Genomic DNA, 23,031 nt, shown 5'->3' with positions numbered 1-23,031 from the left:
TCAAAAAAGGATTGCATAGGAAATAATGAGATAGTTAGGAAACTCGTGGAATGCGAGTTCAGTCAGTCTCGTGATCGGTACGAGGATATGGCAGGGTATAAGCCTGGTATGAATGGCTTATCCACAACCATAATTAACAATTACAATAAGTATACGAATAGTTGATCACTTAAATAATCTTGATGAAACACATATAAAAGATAGTAATGAACATCCATCAGAATTGTTACAGAGGTTACAATCAGATGAAAGGGCAATGACATTGATTGATTGAGAGGTTGGAAACTTGGAGACGATTTTAGAAATGTATGGTTTTCGCCTGAGCAAAATTCAGACAGGGTATATGGAATGTAAGTTCCATAAAAGAAGAAGTGTTTTTAACATAGAGGTGAAAGATAAAGACTATATTATCCCTTAAGTCACACGGTTTGAATATCTTGGGCCTGTAATACAAAACGATGGAGAAATAAAAGGAGATGTAAACCATCGAATTCAAGGTGGATTGTTGAAATGGAGAAAGGAATAAACTATTTTACGTTATACAAAGTTACCGCTCAAGCTAAAGGGAAAGTTTTATCGGACTTTGGTAAGACCTACGATTTTGTACGAGACAGAATGTTGGGCGATTAAGAATCAACACGAGAATAAAGTAAGTGTAACAGAGATTAGGATGCTACAGTGGACATATGGTAAGACTCTAGGATAAAATTATAAATGAAAATATTAGAGAGAATATCGGGGTAACGCCTATAATAGAGAAGATGGTGGAAAATAGACTTAGGTGATTGGAGCATGTAGAAGAAGACTTGTAGATTCTTTAGTAAGGATAGTAGACCAGATGGACAGAAGTCAAACAATTCGAGGAAGAGGAAGACCAAAAAGACTTTAAGAGAAGTTGTTAAGAAAGATATCGAGATTAATGATTTGGATAGAAGCAGGATCTTTGATAGAATATTATGGCGAAAGTTGATCCATGTAGCCGACCCCACCTAGTGAGATAAGGCTTTGTTGTTGTTGTTGTTGTTGTTTTTATATTGTTATGCTCTCTAAAATTTTCTTTTAGTACTAATAAAATCAATGTTTTAAAAATTAGACCAGTCATCAAACCGATGAGGGTATCAGATCAGTGATTCATTGGTCGAACAACATGACTAAACCAAATAACTCGATTAAATAAATTGGTTTCTATAACAAAAATATATAGTTATTAAATCGGTAAAACTTGATTACTCTGTCTTTAAAAAAAATCTTAACTCCTACAAAATTTTAAAATATCGTAATTTCACAAGTTCATTCTTTAAATTCAAATTCTAAACATAGTCAACACACTATAAGAATATTAAATACAAATTTAAACAAAATTTGAACAAAGCAATATAATAATATTAAATACAAATTTAAATAAAATTTGAACAAAACTTAATTAAAATATATTTTAAATAACAAAATAACTGTAATGTCTGATAAATTTAATTTCAAGAAAGAAAAGTTGCTATAAATAATTTGTGAATAAAGTATATTTATATTTTAATTTTTTAAATAACGACATTGTTTTGTTTGAGGAAAAAAATCAAACATTTAGCCTGCTGATTTCTATTGATTTAATAACTTATTTGATCCATTATCAGATCCCCGATCAATAATTTTTTTAGTTCTCAATTTGACTTGTTGATTCGGTCCAGTTTTTAAAACACTTGAATTAAATGCTCTTATCAATAAAAAAAAATTACTCTTAATTTTTTTTTAAATATGATTTTTAATTTTTAATTTTTAGTGCGTAGTATTTCTTTCTAATTTTAATCATATTCATATTAAGTTTGTAATGTGCCTCCATTAAGGGAGAAAAATGATTTTCTTTAGTTCTATATTAGTAATCATAGTGTTTAACATTCAATCAAGATTCAAGAGCAAACATTAAGTTTTTACCATAATTGTTTTTAGTTTATTGACGTATTATTCTACACAAGTTGGCCGTGGAGTTAACGATAAAAACAGAAGATAATTAAAAGAAATATAAAAACAAATAAAAATTTCCATCTATGTCCCTATCGGTATTTTCCTCTGTTTCTTTCTCTTCTCTGCGAATCAATTTTCCTTCAAAATCTTGCTAACCCTAACACACTCCTTCCATTTCTCATCCAATTTCTTCAATCAAGGAAACAAAATCCCAATTCGAATCGATTCGTCTCAATTCTCAGCAACAAAAACCGCTGAATTCCGCTTCTACAAAACCCTACTTTTCCAACCCCGCCGGCGACACCGCATCTTCATGCGAGATCCCCTTTCTCCTCCGCCGTCTTCCGGCGACGACGGCGATCCTTACGGCTCTTGGTATGGCAACATCGACTACCTTCTCAATATATCGGCGATCGGCGCTTTGTTCTGTCTCTTGATCTTCCTTTTGGTGAAGTTAAGAAGCGACCACCGCCGTATGCCTGGCCCCGCCGCCATTGGTAGCAAGCTTCTCGCCGTATGGCATGCCACTGGACGTGAAATCGCCCGCCACTGCGGCGCCGATGCTGCTCAGTTTCTTCTCATCGAAGGTGGAAGCTGCGCCGTTCTCTTGTCCGTTGCGTCTCTTGCTCTCGTTGTTTTGCTTCCGGTTAACCTCCATGCCGGAACCTCGGTGTTGGACGATCAATTCTCTAAGACGACTATTAACCATATTCCTAAAGGTTCGCCTCTGCTTTGGATTCATTTCATTTTCGCTGTTGTTGTAGTTGTATTGCTTCATTTCGGCATTTCTGCCACGGAAGAACGGTTGAGAATCACTAGGTTTAGGGATGGTTATGGTAATTTGAGTGATCCCAACGTGAATTCTAGTGCTATATTTACTATAATGGTTCAGGGGTTACCTAAAATTATAGGAGCTGATAGGGCTGCGTTGCAGGAGTATTTTCAATATAGGTATCCTGGTAAGGTTTATAAGGTTATTGTGCCAATGGATTTGTGTGCGTTGGATGGTTTGGCGACCGAGTTGCTTCTTGTGAGGGATGAGATTTCATGGTTGGTGGCGAGGATGGATTCTCGCTTGTTGCCGGATGATTGTGAAGAGGAGGGTGGTGTTGGTGGGAGTGTGCCTCTGGGTTTATGGAGTTGGGTGGTTTCTTGTCGGAAGCTATTGAAAGGTTTTTTTGCTGATATTATGGCTAGATTTGGTTACACTGATGAAGAGAGGTTGAGGAAATTGCAGGAGCTGAGGGCTGAGCTGGAGACTGAGTTGGCTGCTTACAAAGAAGGGCGTGCGCCGGGTGCTGGCGTTGCCTTTGTTATGTTCAAGGATGTGTACACTGCTAATAAGGCTGTTCAGGATTTTCAGAACGAAAAGAAGAGGCGGGTTGGGAAGTTCTTTTCTCTCATGGAGTTGCGTTTGAGGAGAAACCAATGGAAAGTTGAGCGTGCACCTTTGGCGAGTGACATTTACTGGAAAAATTTGGGGACCCCAAAGCTCTCGTTGAAATTGCGGAGAGTGTTTGTGAATACTTGTTTGTTGTTGATGCTCCTGTTCTTTAGTTCCCCGCTTGCTTTGATCAGTGCTGTTCAAAGTGCTGGAAGGATTTTCAATGCGGAAGCTATGGATAGTGCACAGATGTGGCTGGCTTGGGTACAAAGCTCTAGCTGGCTTGGAAGCCTTATTTTTCAATTTCTACCCAATGTTATCATCTTTGTCAGCATGTATATAATAATACCATCTGCTCTTTCTTATCTATCAAAATTTGAACGTCATCTGACGGTTTCTGGTGAACAAAGAGCTGTACTCATGAAATTGGTTTGCTTCTTCCTTGTAAATCTCATTTTGTTGCGGGGTCTGGTCGAATCATCATTAGAGAGTGCCATCCTGAAAATGGGACGGTGCTATTTGGATGGAGAGGATTGCAAGAGGATTGAGCAATATATGAGTGCATCATTCCTGTCGAAGTCATGCCTTTCGTCTCTTGCATTTCTGATCACAAGCACTTTCTTGGGGATATCTTATGATCTCTTGGCACCCATTCCTTGGATCAAAAGAAACATTCAGAAGTTTCGGAAGAATGACATGCTTCAGTTAGTTCCAGAACAAAGTGAAGAATACCCGTTAGAACATCAGGACGGAGATAGTCTTCAGAGACCACTAATTCACGGCAGTGCAAATGCTTATGAAACTTCCAACGGGGATAGTGAAGAGGGACAAGATCTTTCTGTCTATCCAATGACAGGAAGCTCGCCTAATCCAAAACAAACATTCGATTTTGCACAGTACTATGCCTTTAATTTGACAATATTTGCCCTGACTCTGGTATACTGTTCGTTTAGTCCACTTGTTGTTCCTGTTGGTGCTGTTTATTTTGGGTATAGATATGTAGTGGACAAGTACAATTTTCTGTTTGTCTATCGAGTTCGGGGATTTCCTGCAGGCAACGACGGGAGGTTAATGGATACTGTAATATGCATCATGCGTTTTTGCATTGATCTATTCTTACTTGCCATGCTCCTATTCTTTTCAGTGCAAGGGGACTCTATGAAGCTGCAAGCTATTTTCACTCTTGGACTATTAGTCTTGTATAAATTACTTCCTTCCCGTAGTGATAGTTTACAATCAACACTTTTGGAGGGTATTCAAACGGTTGATAATGTTGTAAATAGTCCCATTGATTACGAGATATTTTCGCAGCCCAGGTTTGATTGGGATACCTCCCAAAGGTGATTCAAGCTTTGATATTATTCTTGCTGTCAAATAGAGTTGTACCTGTTCTCGTACAAAAGCATGTAACTCAGAAAAGTAGGGGATGGGGTTGAGGGATCACTCTCAAGAGCCAAGAAAAAGGGTTCTTTAACTGATAACACGCTTCATTTCTACCATCTGTTCCACTTGTCACCTATTTCCAAAGATTGGCCACAATGCTAATGAAAGTACCATGTGATATTTCTGGAAGTTCCCAGCTTTGTGCAAATTTGGGGCGATTGTACTGTTTCCACTTTTTATATATACATGCTCATCTCTATGGGGAAATTCTGGGGAAAGATGGACTTGTTTTCGTCAGAGAAATAGCGGTGAGTGCCTGTTCCTTCTACTCCAGTCAAGCTTCAGAGCACATGCTGGACCATTCCCACAGTCTACTTGCTAAGAATTTGATGTGCATGCCAATCTATTTTTTTATTATCAAAAAACTTAGCTTACTAGTTAGAGAACCATGATTTTTAGGCGATATAGATTTGGGAAAAAATGTATAGAAGTATTTATTTTCAGTTAAGTGACACGTTTATCAACATGCTTCTTTTTTAGCTGTGTTATATGATCCTTTTGTTTTGTGATAACCCCTATTTTACATAGATTAATTTCACGCATGTTGTGATAAGTAAAAAAAGATAATGGTGGTTTTACTAATATACTCTTATTAATTATTGATGTAATTTCATTCTCATAAATATAATAAATGTAAAATGGAGAATAATAACTCTAGTGTTATATGATCAGAATATAATTTTGGAAAAATAAACAATTAAAGCTACATATTATAAATCAAAGTGACGTTCTTTTTTACAAAAGTAATGCTAGGTAGGGGCCTTGGTATTCGAAACACGGTTGGTCTAGTGGTGATTTTATGTGGTGATTTTATTTGGAGCTCAATATGAAATCAAGACCCGTTCGGATAAGGGAAAACTCCAGAGATTGCTTCGAAGTAAGATCCTTGCGTTGACCCTTTCCTGAACCAGAACCGGTGGGGAGAGGAAAGAAAAGGGGATCAAAATTTCCCATCAATAAAGTTAGGGCTTTCCGGACCTTCCCCACCCCTCTTTTCATTCTCCCTTCCCCTCTCACTCCCCCTTTTTCAAGAAGGAAGCCCCGCTCCCTAAGAAGGGGCCCCTCTCTGATAAGGAAGGAAACAAAAGAATCTCCATTTTATGACAAATCCGGTCCGATGGCTGTTCTCCACTAACCACAAGGATATATGGACTCTATATTTCATCTGTCTATTGAGGGAAGAACAACCAATGCATATCCTAAGCGATTCAAAGACTAGCTTTCTGCTTTCTTCTCGGAAGGGCGTAACTCATACACACATTCTTATTGAATGATGTCTGCTTCTGCCCGTTAATGAATTGACAAAAGGGCTAGTGCATAGAGTGTGATGATTGGTCTAGTGGTGATTGACGCTAGACTTGGTAGGGAGAAACACGGTTCGATCCCCCGCAACTGTGATCGGGAGGGGACTGGAACCACTTGATGCCAAAACTGACCCCCGAACCGGACTAAACCGATTTTGATAAACCAAAAAAAAAGTAATGCTAGGGGCCTAGGTATTCGAAACTTGGAATCAAATCGTGAATTTAAAATACTTTATAGATAAAATGTCCATCTCAAACCCTTTGCTAGGGTTGCTAGGGTTTGTGAACGAAACTCATGCAAACCATGCAAGCCAGTTGAATGACGATGCACTCAAAGATGGGAGTTCCAAAAGTACCAACGATGCAATCATTGACCAATAAGAATTGTCGATGAAACTCATGTCTGAGATATGGTTGTTGGGAGGAGTGTGAACGAAGAGGAAGGTATGATAGAAACGGATGTGGCTTTTCTGAATCAAATCTCACAAGGAGAGGAGGGAGAACTGATAGTGGAAGAGGAGAGCATAAGAGGGTATGAATGTCCCACTTTTATCCTATCTGAAATAAAGGAAAAAAGAATCCATCGACCATGGAAAAGAGGAGTTATAGTCAAGCTGCTGGGCAAGAAAATTGGATATAAAGCTCTTGAGACACAATTTAAACAAACGTGGGTTCGAAAGGGGGTCATCAATATAATCGATCTAAGTAATGAATACTACCTAGTGGCGTTTTCACATGAGGATGATAAGAGGGCGACATTGGTGGATTGCCCATGGTTCATCTATGACCATTACCTTACTGTTAAGGAGTGAAACCCTAATTCCAACCAGGTGCTGATACTATTGAGGAAGTTACGATGTGGACAAGGATAGTTGGCTTACCAATAGAATATTACGATGCTAAAGTTATGGCCTTTGGTAACAGGATTGGTCGTTCCGTAAAAGTTGATAAGAATACAATGCAGTATGAGAGGCGGAAGTATGCACGACTTTGTGTTGTTGTTAACTTATCCAAACCCTTGCTTGATATGTTCCACATTAAGGGTAGGAAATACAAGATTGAATACGAGGAGCTTCACTTACTATGCTTGTCATGTGGAAGGTATGGACATTACAAGGAAGGTTGTCCAATAATTATTAGAGGAAAGGGTATGGTTGGAATGGAGGAACAAACAAAATACCGAGCAGCAGGTATTGGTTCTTCAATGACCAAGGAGAAGAATACAGAGGTAGAGGAAGGAGAAAGTCCTTGGAAGGTGGTGCAGAAACAAAGGAGGGGAAAGAAAGTTGTGGATGGCCGGAAAAACAGTATGCCAACGAAAGTTAATGAGGAGCATAGATGGGGAAAGTCTCGATTTATTGCCATAAATGCTGAGATACCAAAAATCCATGAAGAAGTTATTAGTAATAATTGCAATAATGATGCAATCATTAATGATAATTTTAATTAGACTACTGAGGCAAGAATATTGGTGGATTTGAATAAGGTACAAGTGGAGAATATCTTGAGTAAGAAGAGAGAGAAAGTGCGGGTGTGGAGGCAGTCAATGATGGATTTATGACATCAATGATTAGGCTTAATCTAAATAAGGAAGTGGACAATAATAGGGAAGAGGTGCAGGCAGTTATTGGAGGCAGAGGAAAAGTACAACACGTGAGAAAAAAGGGAAAAGTGTGGTAGGGTTAAAAAAATATAACCAATAAACTAGCGGCACATAGAGGAGTCTGCTTTAAATAAAAATCTAGTGAAGTTAATAAGAAAGGCATGGAATTGACATGTGAAAAGGAAATGAGCAAAAAACAAAGAAAGCAGTCAACATTTCTCAGCTTTGACAAGAGAGACAGGCATGAGACTATCAGTGTAAAAAAAAGGATCAAAACATGAAAGTGAAAATAAGATATTACAAGAGAACATCATGACAAGTTGTAGTGGGGCGAATAATGAAGCCCATAATTATGATAATAGAAACAGATCTCCATATGACAATTTGGAAGCCACACCTACTACGAAATTGATTGACACTATAAAGGACAAAATGGAATTTGGAGTTGCAGGGAATGATTTGAACTCTCGAGGGAATCAAATCTTAGTTTCTGCAAGTTCTGAAATGGGAGAGGTTGTTAAGGAGACCCAAATGTCGGGATGTTATGTTCGAGAGGATTTGTGGTCTATCCATTCTTTATATAGTTGTTTTTAATGATTAGTGAATTCATTAAAATTATGGTGTGGAATTGTAGGGGAGCTGACAGTAAAGCATTTTATAGATATATTAAGCATTACATTGACTTGTATAAGCCAACAATGTTTGTAGTTCTTGAGACTAGATGTGATCCATCAGAGTTGAGTAAAATTTTCAAGAAGTTATGATATGATGATATCTTAACTGTGGAAAATCAAGAATTTTCAGGTGGAATAACGATGGCGTGGAAGAAGAGCCTTATAACTGTGCAGTTGTGGCAGTAGGAGGCCCAATATATCCATGACAGTATTAATGAGTTTAATGGAAGTGGTTGACTGTTTACAGCCATATATGCATGCCTAAATGAGAATAATAGAAAGGACCTGTGGGAGGAGATTAAAAGTATTGCGATAAATGCTAAGGAGCCGTGGCTGTTGGCAGTGACTTTAACGATATTACTAGCAATGCTGATAAGAAGGGAGGTGCCCAAGCTTTGAGGAGAAAGTGAAAAAATTTTAGAGATAGAATTCATTACTGTAAACTTATTGATATCGAAGCAGTTGGCCCTAAGTTCACTTGGAAAGGTCCAATATTCCTTGGTGGATTGCAGATTTATGAGAAGCTTGATAAGGCTTTGAGTAATGATTTCTGGAATTTAGCATTCCATGATGCTGAGGTTAAAGTGGTTCATAGAGTTGAATTCTCCGACCACCATCCTCTCTTAATTACTCCGGTGAAAATTATTTGCAATATAGTTGCTCGTGCTTTCCTCTTTGAGAGTACATGGATGACTGTAGAGAGCTACAAGGAAATGATTAATAGTTGTTGGAAGATTAATGAGAATGTACATACGAATCTCCAGACTATCAAAGATGAAATTCAACGTTGCAAATTTCATACATTCAATCAAGTTATCAAGCAGAAGAAAGAGCTTATGGCTAGATTGAATGGTATCTAAATTAGCTTGCAGAGATCTTTTCATAGGCAAGGGCTCAGGGAATTAGAAAAGAAGTTTTAGGATGAACTTAATAACATCCTTAAAATTGAAGAACTGGTGTGGCATCAACGATCTAGCGGCAAATTGGCTTGTTTATAGGGATAGAAACACAAAATACTACCACTTAAAAACTATAAACAAAAGGAAAAGGAATGGGATTACCATGCTCAAGGATGAAAGTGGCCTTTGGATTGAGGATAAAGATAAGTTGAAAGAGTTAGTTAACAACTTCTATTGCGACCTTTTCAGGTTTAATTATAACTGGAGGCACATGGAGCATACCAACGTCTCTTTCCCTAGCCTGAAGGAGGCAGATATAGAGTTTCTTAAAGCCCCTATAATAGATGATGAAGTGAAACGTGCTCTTTTCTTGACGAAGTCATGGAAGGCACTTGGGCCCGGCGAATTTCCAGCGGGCTTCTACATGAAGTCACTGAATACAGTGGGTCAGAGTGTTTATGATTTTGTGAAGAAAGTGTGTTACAATCCTGGGAGCATTGCGGATGTCAACAAAACCGATATCTGTTTGATCCCAAAGGTTGATCACCCCCAAACAGTTGGCCACTTTAGGCCTATCTCGCTATGCAACACGATTTACAAAGTTGTTAGCAAGGTTATAGTTGAAAGACTGAAGGTTTGTATGGCTGAGTTGGTTTCTTCGTATCAATCAAGGTTTGTATCGAATAGATTGATACATGAGAACATAGTTATTGCTAAGGAGGCCATGAACATAATGCATAACAAGAAGGGAAAGGAGGGAGTCTTGGCAATTAAAATTGATATTTCCAAGGCTTATGATAAGCTTAGTTGGGATTTTATTGCTCAAGTGTTGACTGAAGTTAATATTATTGTAAATATGTTGGATGTTATCATGCACTCTGTCAGCAGTGTCGAGACAAACATTTTATGGAATGGAGCAAGAAGTGAGTTTTTTAAACCTCAACGAGGAATCCTCCAGGGTGATCCTATTTCACCACACCTCTTTGTTTTATGCATGGATAAGCTTTCGCATCCTATTAAGCAAGAGGTGATGAATAACAAGTGGAAAAAGATTAAAATGGGGAAGAATGGGCCTAGCATTTTGCATCTTATGTTCGCGGACGACTTACTGTTGTTTGGATAAACTACAAAGAATCAGATGCACTGTATAATGCAAACTCTTTGTAAATTCTGCATTTGTTAGGCCATGAGGTTAGTATCAAAATACAAGCGTGATGTTCTCTAGGAATGTGGCAAGAAGTGTGAGGGTGAAGATGTGTCAGGTTTCGGGATTTAGAGAAACAAATAATTTTTGGAGATATCTTGGGGTGCCTTTAAGTGGAAGAAATATCAAGTGTGCCGATTACCAGTAATTGATGAATCAAGTCTCGACAAGGCTTGCGAGCTGGAAAACTAATGTTTTGTCTTTTGCAGGTAGGGTAACCTTGGCGAAAAACATTATTGAGGCAATTCCCATATATCCTATAATGACGAATTTGTTGTCTAAAGCTTGTGTAGAGGAGATACACCAGCTGCAATGAAACATCATTTGGGGGGATACAGACGAGAAAAATAAGCTGCATGCGGTGAAATGGGTTACTCTTCAGAATTCAATATGTATGGGTGGTGTAGGCTTAAGGATACTTGATGTGATTGATCAAGCCTGCTTGATAAAACTAAGTTGGAAAATGGCTGATAGGTCGAGTGACTTGTGGATCCGGGTGCTGCAAGATCTGTATGGGACTGTCAAATTTCATGAGATGCCAAGATACAAAAGTATTATTTTAGGTGTTTGGGACCATCTACAAGACTCTAGATCCAATTTTTAAGACTGGTTTTTGGAGCATGGGGAACGGAAACAATATTAATGATAGCTGGTTAATTCATGGGGACTGTATTAATGATTATGACATTACCATCCCAACTGATATGCATGGTGCCAAATTATGGGATTTGTTGGATGGTAATGGTGAGTGGCATTGGAGTATGCTGCAGAATTGGTTACCGCCAAGTCTTTTGAATAAGCTGCATGCTATTATTCCTCCACATGAGGATTATGAAGAGGATAAATTATTTATTGTAGGAGCTAGTTCAGGGAAGTACGTAGTTAATTACATGTATAAAGTTCTAGCTGTGGATAGTGTGAATCATGATATCGATCCCGATTGGATGAAAATCTAGAAGTTGAACGTGTCTCAACGGGTTTGAAGCTTCTTGTGGCTGCTAAAACATATTAAGCTTTTAACCAATTTCAACAAGAATAGAAAAGGATTAGGGATTGCAACGTGTAGTTTATGTGGTCATGTTTGTGAGGATACAATTCACGTGTTTCAAGACTGCATGAAAGCTATGCAGATTTGGAATCATGTTGTCCCAATTGACATAGCGGACCAGTTCTTTCACCTGGACATTAACAGATGGTTCAAAGTGAATATTAATGCTAAATTGAGGAATGATATTGATTGGAACTGTTATTGGGTGATGGGGTGTTACTTCCTTTGGAATTTGCGCAATAGAAAGGAGCATGTTGAAGATTTTGATCGATTATATGCGCCGGCAAAATTTATTTACCAGAAAACAAAAGAATACAAAGAAGCCGCTAAGTTGAACAATATTGTTATGGAAACAAAGAAGATCACTAAGGGGATAATGTGGTCTCTGCCTAATAGAAATTGGATGAAGTTGAATGTCGATGAAGCTTGTAAGGAGAATAAGGAAGCTGGTTGTGGGGGATTGATTATAGACGACAAGGGTAGTTGGGTGAGGGGTTTTGCTAAAAATCTCGGTAGCAGTAACATCTTTATGGCAAAATTGTGGGGAGTCTTTGAAGTTATTAAATCTGCTATTTCTCTTGGAGTTCAGGAGGTTGAGATCCATTTGGATTCTTTATTATTGGTTCGAGCTATCAATAAAGGTTACTCTAATGCTCGAGAAAGTTTGGCGATTATTTCCCATATTCAAAGGTTGATGAGTCAGTTTGCGAGAGTAAATGTTGGGAACACCTTCAAAGAGGCTAACCGTTGTGCAAATATTTTAGCTAATATTGGTTGTAATTCTAGGCAGGATTTTACCCTGATGAGTTAGTCCTGTTTGTTTGCGGCAACTTTTAAATGAGGATGCTAGAGGGATTTTGATAGCTAGAGTCATTTGTGCGTAGTTTCAGTTGTTTGGGCTTAGGCCCTCTTTGTTTAAAAAAAAGTAATGTTAGGGGCAAAATTTTTGAACACACACTAGATCCCAAATCATCAAGAGAGACCTCATCAATCAAATATCATATAAATACAAGTTCTAGGACCTGAATCCTTCGCAACCTTTTCCCTATTCACTTTTATTTGACACCTTCCAAAATCCATTCAATTTTTCAATTCTCTAATCCAAATTCTTCAATTCATTTGCTCAATAAATATTTAATAATTTTTATTTATTTTATATCTATTTTTTAAAATCCATTCTATTTTTAAATTCCGTATCTTAAATTATCCAAATCATTTTCTTAATAAATATTTATTCACTCCTATTTATCTATAAGGAGCATGAAATTGATGGTCTCCTTTAGCAATACCATTAGCATGTCCATTTGATTTTATTGCTCTCTCTTCTTCTTACGTATATAAAAAAATTATCATTCACTACCCATTTGTTGCATACGAGACATCATGAGCATCACATAAGCCTCAATCTACCAATATGTATGTTACGTACTATCAAGATATTTAATATTAATTTATTTTGCATGTTTTTATGATATTAATATAATTTTTCAGTAATTATTTAAAATTTCTAAATACGCATGTAATTCACAAATTACTACATGCTTAGCAAACTTAAACAATGTCTTCACATCATAAGAATAATATGTTGGTAAATGATTGACCCTTATGTGAACAAAATTAGTATCTTTCTACTCAATCCACTAGTATGTTTGAACTGTTACCTGCCTTTCAGTGGACATGTGCTCCGCACTCCTATTCGCACTATTTGGATGGGTTTTGAAGGATAGAAAAACACTTAGAAAGGGGGGGATTGAATAAGTGTGACTTAAAATCTTGAGCGATAAAAATAAAATGCACAATTATTTTTATCCTGGTTCGCTGTTAACGAAGCTACTCCAGTCCACCCCCGCAGAGATGATTTACCTCAACTGAGGATTTAATCCACTAATCGCACGGATTACAATGGTTTTCCACTTAGCCGCAACTAAGTCTTCCAGAGTCTTCTGATCACAACCTGATCACTCCAGGAACAACTGCTTAGTTCACTCCTAAGACTTTTCTAGAGTCTACTGATCAACACGATCACTCTAGGCTTAGTTCACTCCTAAGACTTTCTGCTCAGCCAACTGCCAAGACTTCCTGCTCAGCCAACTGCCAAGACTTCCTGCTCAGCTAACTGCTAAGACTTCCTGCTCAGCTAACTGCTAAGACTTCCTAGAGTATACTGATCAACTGATCACTCTAGTTCCTTACAACTTAATGTAATCTATTCAAGAGTTTACAAATGCTTCTTACAAGCGATAATCACAACTGTGATATTTCTCTTACAATTTAAGCTTAATCTCACTAAGATATTACAACAGCAATGTAGTGAGCTTTGATGAAGATGAAGATTCTGAGTTTAGATTTGAACAGCGTTTCAGCAAGTTAATTTGAATTGTATTGGTGCGAAAATCGTTTACCTTGCTTCTCATCAGAACTTCATATTTATAGGCGTTGAGAAGATGACCGTTGAATGCATTTAATGCTTTGCGTGTTCCGTACAGCTTTGCATTTAATGTTATACGCTTTTGTCAACTACCTCGAGCCTTGTTCACGCTGTGTCTACTGACGTAGCCTTTAGTAGCTTTAACGTTCCTTTTGTCAGTCAGCGTAGTCTGCCACGTGTACTTCCTTCTGATCTGATGTTTGTGAATATGACGTTTGAATATCATCAGAGTCAAACAGCTTGGTGCACAGCATCTTCTGATCTTCTGACCTTGAAGTGCTTCTGAGCGTGATACCATCTTCTGATCTTCAGTGCTTCTGATCTCATGTTCTTCTGATGCTTCCATAGACCCATGTTCTGATTCTGCTTCGACCATCTTCTGATGTCTTGCCAGACCATGTTCTGATGTTGCATGCTGAACCATTTGAGACACATCTTCTGAGCGCTGAATTATGCGTACTCTTTATATATATTTCCTGAAAGGGAAATTGCATTGGATTAGAGTACCATATTATCTTAAGCAAAATTCATATTATTGTTATCATCAAAACTAAGATAATTGATAAGAACAAATCTTGTTCTAACAATCTCCCCCTTTTTGATGATGACAAAAACATATATAAATGATATGAATTTGCGATCAGAAAGAGTAGACGGCAAAAGACAAATTACACAGCTATAGCATAAGCATATGAATATGTCTCCCCCTGAGATTAACAATCTCCCCCTGAGATAAATAATCTCCCCCTGAAATAAATACTCGAAGAACTTTGATAAAAGACTTCCCTGATTATTTCGGTAGAGACGATCATATGAGCTTCTGTCTTCAGAGAATCCATAGCTTCTGACTTCTGCTTCCATTGGACAGCTTCAGAACTTGAAATTCTTTGATCTTCAGAACATTCACAGCTTCTGACTTCTGCTTCCATTCAGGACAGCTTCAGAACTTGAATTCCTGGATCTTCAGAACATTCACAGCTTCTGACTTCTGCTTCCATTCAGGACAGCTTCAGAACTTGAATTCCTGGATCTTCAGAACATTCACATCTTCTGATTTCTGCTTCCCTCGGATAGCTTCAGAACTTTGAATGTCTACTAACATCACTTCATGCTAGATTTGTATCAGAACATTGTTGAATGTGCCAGAGCATCATCTGAGCATCTCTACATCCTGAAATGTTACAGAACAAAAACTAAACGACAAAAGTCAGCATGAACGAGTTAGAACATAAAATGTATATTCAAATACATGATATGTATCAGAGCCAAATGTATCAGAGCATTTTAGGCTAAAAACATGTATTAGAGCAAATAATGTATCAGAGCCATAACATTATGTGTATCAGGGCAAATAGAATTTTGTCAGAACAGGATAGACAATGATATTCAAATTCTATTATCAGTGCTTCTGATTCATTCTTCTTTCTTGCTTCTGATCTCTGAAGCTTGACAGCACTCAGCTTGCTTCAGTTTCAATGGTTTTGCTTCTAGTGTTTGCTTTGAAGATTCACTTCACTTCTTTGTACCTGCAAAACACTTAAACCATATAGAACTTGCAGTTCATGTTAGTGAATGTGTGGGAGCCTTTACCCAGCAACTGATAGATTTAATCAAATCATTTATCATTTATCTTTCTCCCCCTTTTTGTCATAACATCAAAAAGTATATAAAAAGATTCAGATGTATAAGACGACAAAAGAAAACATTTACTGGAATGTAAAACACAAGGAAACTTTTTCATTGATAAATCAAAGTTTTACAAGACAGGAATGCAGGAAAACAGATGCAACAAGGAAAGGAGACTACAAAGACTAAAAGACTAAGATCCTAGCCTACGCAAAATCCGCGCCAGAACAGCATGAATCCCGTCAGTGCTTGCAGCTTGCCTTGTCATGAAGGAACGAAACTCAGCATTGGCTGCTTCTTGCGCATCCAAACGAGAAGCCAGCATATCTTGATTCTGATGAAGAGTTTCCAAGGTCTCCATCAGAGCTGAGGTTTCACCCGAAGAAAAGGCACCAGTATTTCTGCCCAGAGGGACAGCAATCTCAGCAGAGTGATTTTCTGGAAGATCTTCAGCTTGTGCATCTCCCATTTCCTCATCTGAGTCTGACTCAGAAAGAGCCTTAGCATATTCTGGTTCAGGCAGCTCAGAAGTTCCATCTTCCAATGCTTGAAGAATAGCTGCAAGGTTTGTTGGAGGAGTAGGACCAGCAACTTCAGCACGATAAACCACTACTGGAAAGACCATGTGAGGTGCATTTTCAGAAGGGTTCATTCTGAACCAGTTGAACAGCCACTGAAAATCTCCAGTCAGCACAGGAAACCAGAGCACAGAAGACCGGGGTTTCCACACCACGATATCTCTGCAGAGATTTTCTTCTTCCAACTCATCTGCAGGTATCTTCTCTTCAAGAACTCTTCTGTTCCTGATGAGACAGTGATGACTGCTCTCACCAACTTCCAACCGGAGACCACGAACACCAGGAGCTTCAGACATAATCCTTCTCTGAGTGTCTGTAGCCTTCTCCAGAAAATCCTGACGAAAGGTATTCCAGAGGTTGTTTGTAGCATACTCATCCAGATGATTAAGGTGAGCAGCACCAAGAATCTCCAACCAGCCACTTACATCAGCATGTAAGAGCTCCAGATATGTTTGAGTGGTAGGGGTTGGAGGGTTGACAGTGATCCTTGAGTCGGGAAGAACAACACTATAGGGATTAGGTGTTCTGGTGGGAAAAGGGTATGAGAGGGATGAAGAAATATCTGAGGGAAGGGTTAAAGGAGAGGAGATATCAGATGGTGAAGAAGGTGGTTCCGAGAGGATGAATGAGGAGGAAGAGGTGGTGGAGGTCTTTGAAGAGGGAGGTGATTGACGAGAATCGTCAAGGGGTTGATATATTTTGAGAGGGTCATAGGAGATCCTAACTCTTTTAGGTTTGGTTTCAGGTTCAGCAGAAGCCTTTCTCTTTTGTTTCTTATCATTGTGTTGATTTCCAGAGCCTGACGATGGATTCATGATGAACTTTCAAATAATGGAAATAGCTAGGGTTTATGATATGAAAAGAGAGAGATGAAAAAGAAACCGAATGCAGAGAGAGAGAAATATGAGAGGGAAAAGAAACGTTTGAAGAGTATAAAAAGAAAACTGAAAGGAGAGTAAATGATGAAAAGCATTTAATGTTACGTGACATGAGGAGAGATAATAATGACAAAAGACGTGATTTGCACAGTTACCTAAGAAGACGTCCCCTCAACTGCACGCACGCTTGTCCAGGAATAGTGAACACGTGTTTACCATCTGGATAGCCAGTTACAGCTGTTTTGCTTTGAAGAGAGATTCTGAATCAACTTAGACACTGAAACGTTAGTAATAACTGAATCACAATTTCTAATTGATTTCTATCAGAACTTCTTAAAAAAATTTCATATCAAAGGATACTCATACGTAAGAATTTCTCATCTTCTCATTCTGAGCTTGTTTCTGAAGACCCATTTTGTACCAGTTATGTTGAATCCATCTGGTCTAGGAACAAGATCCCAAACATCATTCCTTGTAAACTGATTTAGTTCTTCTTGCATAGCAATTATCCAGTCTGGATCTTCTAGAGCATGATCAACAGAAGTTGGCTCGACCAAAGATACAAGACCTAATTGACAGTCTGCATTGTTCCTAAGGAATGCTCTTGTTCTGATTGGATCATCCTTCTTTCCAAGAATGACATCTTCTGAATGACCAGAGATGAGTCTGGATGATCTTCTGACAGATGGTTCTTCAGAAATACTTAGATCCTCCAGAGAAGCTGTTACTTGATCTTCAGATTCTTTGCTTCTGAGGAGCTCTGCTTCTGATGCGTTGCTTCTTGGCTCAACAACTTCTGATATGTCAATATCACAACCTGCAAAATTATCAACTTGCTTTGGTTTTTCAGAACCAAGCTTATCATCAAACCTGATATTGATTGATTCTTCTACAACCAATGTTTCAGTATTGTATACCCTGTAGCCTTTTGAGCGTTCAGAATATCCAAGAAGGAAACACTTTTGAGCTTTGGAATCAAACTTACCAAGATGATCTTTAGTGTTCAGAATAAAGCATACACATCCAAAAGGATGGAAATATGAAATGTTGGGCTTTCTATTCTTCCACAATTCATAGGGAGTCTTATTTAGAATAGGTCTGATAGAGATTCTATTCTGAATATAACATGCAGTGTTTATTGCTTCTGCCCAGAAATGCTTAGCCATATTGGTTTCATTGATCATGGTTCTGGCCATTTCTTGAAGAGTCCTATTCTTTCGTTCTACAACCCCATTTTGCTGTGGAGTTCTAGGACAAGAGAAATCATGGGCAATACCATTTTCTTTGAAGAATTCTTCGAAGGATTTGTTCTCAAATTCACCACCATGATCACTTCTGACCTTTATGATTTTACACTCTTTTTCAGATTGAATCTGAATGCAGAAATCAAGGAACACTGAATGAGTCTCATCCTTGTGTTTTAAGAATTTTACCCATGTCCAGCGGCTATAATCATCTACGATGACTAATCCATATTTCTTTCCTCTGACAGATGCTGTTTTGACTGGTCCAAACAGATCAATGTGCAAGAGTTCTAATGGCCTTGAGGTAGAAACAACATTCTTAGACTTGAATGCAGGTTTGGAGAACTTGCCCTTCTGACATGCTTCACAAAGAGCATCTGATTGGAATTTCAGATTAGGGAGTCCTCTGACAAGATTCAGTTTGTTAATTTGAGAGATCTTTCTCAAACTAGCATGACCTAATCTCCTGTGCCAGACCCACTGCTCTTCAGAAACAGACATAAGACAAGTCACCTTCTGACTCATAAGATCTTGCAGATCTGTCTTATAAATGTTGTTCTTCCTCTTGCCTGTAAATAGGATTGAGCCATCCTTCTGATTTACAGCCTTGCAAGACTCTTGATTAAAGATTATATCATAACCATTGTCACTTAATTGACTGATAGATAAAAGGTTATGTGTTAATCCTTCTACAAGAAGTACATTAGAGATGGAAGGAGAGTTACCAGATTTTATAGTTCCAGAGCCAATTATCTTGCCCTTCTGATCTCCTCCGAACTTGACTTCTCCTCCAGACTTAAGCACCAGGTCTTGGAACATAGACCTTCTTCCTGTCATGTGTCGCGAGCATCCAGAGTCCAGGTACCATGACATGTTGTGCTTTGTCCTTCTTGCAGCCAAGGATATCTGCAATAGGAATAATCTTATCCTTAGGTACCCACATCTTTTTGGGTCCTTTCTTGTTAGATTTTCTCAAGTTCTGATTGAACTTGGGTTTAACATTGTAAGCAATAGGAGGAACAGCATGATAATTCTTAATGTGAGTTTCATGATATTTCCTAGGTTGTGTCACATGCTTCTTAGTGTGTGTAATGTGAAAACTTTGTGCATGTGAGGTGTGCCTAATATCATGTGAGTGGCCATACTTGAACTGATCATACAATGGCTTGTATGTAATTTTCATTTCATCAACAGGTTCAAGTTTGTATGGGGTTTCACCCTCATAACCAATGCCAACTCTTTTGTTTCCAGACACAGCATATATCATAGAAGCTAGCTGACTTCTGCCAATACTTCTAGATAAGAACTTTCTGAAACTTAAATCATATTCTTTCAGAATATGGTTCAGACTAGGAGTGGATTTTTCTGAATCAGAAGGAGATCCAACATTATTGGATAGTTTTAAAAGTTTTTCTTTTAATTCAGAATTCTCCAACTCAAGCTTCTTTGTTTCAAATTCAAATTGCTTTTTCAGCATTTTGTATTTGAGACTGATCTGAGACTTGAGTTCCAGAAGTTCAGTTAGACCGGAAACTAACTCATCTCTAGTAAGTTCAGAAAATACCTCTTCAGAATCTGATTCTGATGTAGATTCTGATCCGTCATCTTCTGTCGCCATCAGCGCACAGTTGGCCTGCTCATCTTCTGAATCATCTTCTGACTCATCCCAGGTTGCCATAAGACCTTTCTTCTTATGAAACTTTTTCTTGGGACTTTCCTTCTGAAGATTTGGACATTCATTCTTGTAGTGTCCAGGCTCATTGCATTCATAGCACATGACCTTCTTCTTGTCAAATCTTCTTTCATCAGAAGATTCTCCACGTTCAAATTTCCTTGAACTTCTGAAGCCTCTGAACTTCCTTTGCTTGGTCTTCCAGAGTTGATTTAGCCTTCTGGAAATCATGGACAGTTCATCTTCTTCTTCAGATTCTGATTCTTCAGGATCTTCTTCTCTAGCCTGAAAAGCGTTAGTGCATTTCTTGATATTAGATTTTAATGCAATAGACTTACCTTTCTTTTGAGGCTCATTTGCGTCCAGCTCAATCTCATGGCTTCTCAAGGCACTGATAAGCTCTTCCAGAGAAACTTCATTCAGATTCTTCGCAATCTTGAATGCAGTCACCATCGGACCCCATCTTCTGGGTAAGCTTCTGATGATCTTCTTTACATGATCAGCCTTGGTGTATCCTTTGTCAAGAACTCTCAATCCAGCAGTCAGAGTTTGAAATCTCGAAAACATCTTTTCAATGTCTTCATCATCCTCCATCTTGAAGGCTTCATACTTCTGGATTAAGGCAAGAGCTTTTGTCTCCTTGACTTGAGCATTTCCTTCATGAGTCATTTTCAAGGACTCATATATGTCATAGGCCGTTTCCCTGTTAGATATCTTCTCATACTCAGCATGAGAGATAGCATTCAGCAAAACAGTTCTACATTTATGATGATTCCTGAAAAGCTTCTTTTGGTCATCATTCATTTCTTGCCTTGACAACTTCACGCCTCTGGCATTTACTGGATGTTTGTAACCATCCATCAGAAGATCCCATAGATCACCATCTAGACCCAGAAAGTAACTCTCCAGTTTATCTTTCCAGTATTCAAAGTTTTCACCATCAAATACCGGCGGTCTAGTATAACCATTGTTACCGTTGTATTGCTCAGCAGAGCCAGATGTAGATGCAGGTGTAGGTATAGTCCTTTCACTTTCATCAACCATCTTTTAGATGAAGCGTTTTTCTCTTCCTGAATCTTTTCTAAACACGGTTAAGTGCTTGCACCTTAGAACCGGCGCTCTGATGCCAATTGAAGGATAGAAAAACACTTAGAAAGGGGGGGATTGAATAAGTGTGACTTAAAATCTTGAGCGATAAAAATAAAATGCACAATTATTTTTATCCTGGTTCGCTGTTAACGAAGCTACTCCAGTCCACCCCCGCAGAGATGATTTACCTCAACTGAGGATTTAATCCACTAATCGCACGGATTACAATGGTTTTCCACTTAGCCGCAACTAAGTCTTCCAGAGTCTTCTGATCACAACCTGATCACTCCAGGAACAACTGCTTAGTTCACTCCTAAGACTTTTCTAGAGTCTACTGATCAACACGATCACTCTAGGCTTAGTTCACTCCTAAGACTTTCTGCTCAGCCAACTGCCAAGACTTCCTGCTCAGCCAACTGCCAAGACTTCCTGCTCAGCTAACTGCTAAGACTTCCTGCTCAGCTAACTGCTAAGACTTCCTAGAGTATACTGATCAACTGATCACTCTAGTTCCTTACAACTTAATGTAATCTATTCAAGAGTTTACAAATGCTTCTTACAAGCGATAATCACAACTGTGATATTTCTCTTACAATTTAAGCTTAATCTCACTAAGATATTACAACAGCAATGTAGTGAGCTTTGATGAAGATGAAGATTCTGAGTTTAGATTTGAACAGCGTTTCAGCAAGTTAATTTGAATTGTATTGGTGCGAAAATCGTTTACCTTGCTTCTCATCAGAACTTCATATTTATAGGCGTTGAGAAGATGACCGTTGAATGCATTTAATGCTTTGCGTGTTCCGTACAGCTTTGCATTTAATGTTATACGCTTTTGTCAACTACCTCGAGCCTTGTTCACGCTGTGTCTACTGACGTAGCCTTTAGTAGCTTTAACGTTCCTTTTGTCAGTCAGCGTAGTCTGCCACGTGTACTTCCTTCTGATCTGATGTTTGTGAATATGACGTTTGAATATCATCAGAGTCAAACAGCTTGGTGCACAGCATCTTCTGATCTTCTGACCTTGAAGTGCTTCTGAGCGTGATACCATCTTCTGATCTTCAGTGCTTCTGATCTCATGTTCTTCTGATGCTTCCATAGACCCATGTTCTGATTCTGCTTCGACCATCTTCTGATGTCTTGCCAGACCATGTTCTGATGTTGCATGCTGAACCATTTGAGACACATCTTCTGAGCGCTGAATTATGCGTACTCTTTATATATATTTCCTGAAAGGGAAATTGCATTGGATTAGAGTACCATATTATCTTAAGCAAAATTCATATTATTGTTATCATCAAAACTAAGATAATTGATAAGAACAAATCTTGTTCTAACAGGTTTGTGCGGTTAAAGAATTTGATCTTATGAAAAAAAAAAGGTGGAATCTGGTCAGTTATAACTGCCTAAAAGATTTGAAATACACACAATCCTAAGCATAAGTTACACAGAGAAGAGATATTTTAGGCAAAAGTGTTGATGTCTTCAAAAAGCTAAGATGTACACTTAGAAACAATGAAGCACGGATATAGTACGTGTATCAGATATGATATACGTAGATACGTTAATCATATTGAATTTGCAAAACTTGATAATAATTGATAAAGGAATTATGAGAAAAAGAAAATATAGTTAAAGTTGGGAGAAAACTAATTAAAAGAAAAGTTTGATTCTTGAAATAGAAAAAATTGAAAGTGATGAGGTAATTAAATTTAAGAGAAGAAGAATTAAGGATGAGGAAGATTGATTCATGTTCTAGAAATATGAATAGTCATTAGATTAACTAGCTGTATCAGCAACGTGTTGGAGACGTGTCGCTATCCACAGTATATTAGAGACGTGTCGTAAGCGTATCGTGTTGTATCACTGTCATATCAGAATGTATCAAAATTTTATTTTTTATTTTTTAAACAAAAAAAAAAAACGGATACAATCAGTGATGTATTGAAGGATATCAATACAACTCAAAATTTAAATAAAATATTTACAACTCAAAATTCT

At 38.0% G+C, this 23,031-nt stretch overlaps 1 protein-coding gene across 1 annotated transcript; it reads left to right on the top strand.

The window, feature by feature from the left end:
• The first annotated feature begins 2,021 nt into the window (after nt 1-2,021).
• On the top strand, nt 2,022-5,097 carry LOC131640981 (CSC1-like protein At4g35870). Its single transcript, XM_058911325.1, has one exon. The coding sequence runs from the start codon at nt 2,270-2,272 to the stop codon at nt 4,682-4,684; it is 2,415 nt and encodes an 804-aa protein (XP_058767308.1). The 5' UTR covers nt 2,022-2,269; the 3' UTR covers nt 4,685-5,097.
• Nucleotides 5,098-23,031: the final 17,934 nt, after the last annotated feature.

The sequence above is a fragment of the Vicia villosa genome, linkage group LG1, assembly GCF_029867415.1.
Source record: "Vicia villosa cultivar HV-30 ecotype Madison, WI linkage group LG1, Vvil1.0, whole genome shotgun sequence".
NCBI lineage: Eukaryota > Viridiplantae > Streptophyta > Magnoliopsida > Fabales > Fabaceae > Vicia > Vicia villosa.
Note: the sequence above shows the minus strand (reverse complement) of the source record. Positions and strands in the feature narration are given on the sequence as shown.

What these genes read in the sequence shown, in the direction of transcription:
- LOC131640981 (XM_058911325.1), top strand. Translation starts at nt 2,270, where the DNA reads ATGCGAGATCCCCTTTCTCCTCCGCCGTCTTCCGGCGACGACGGCGAT.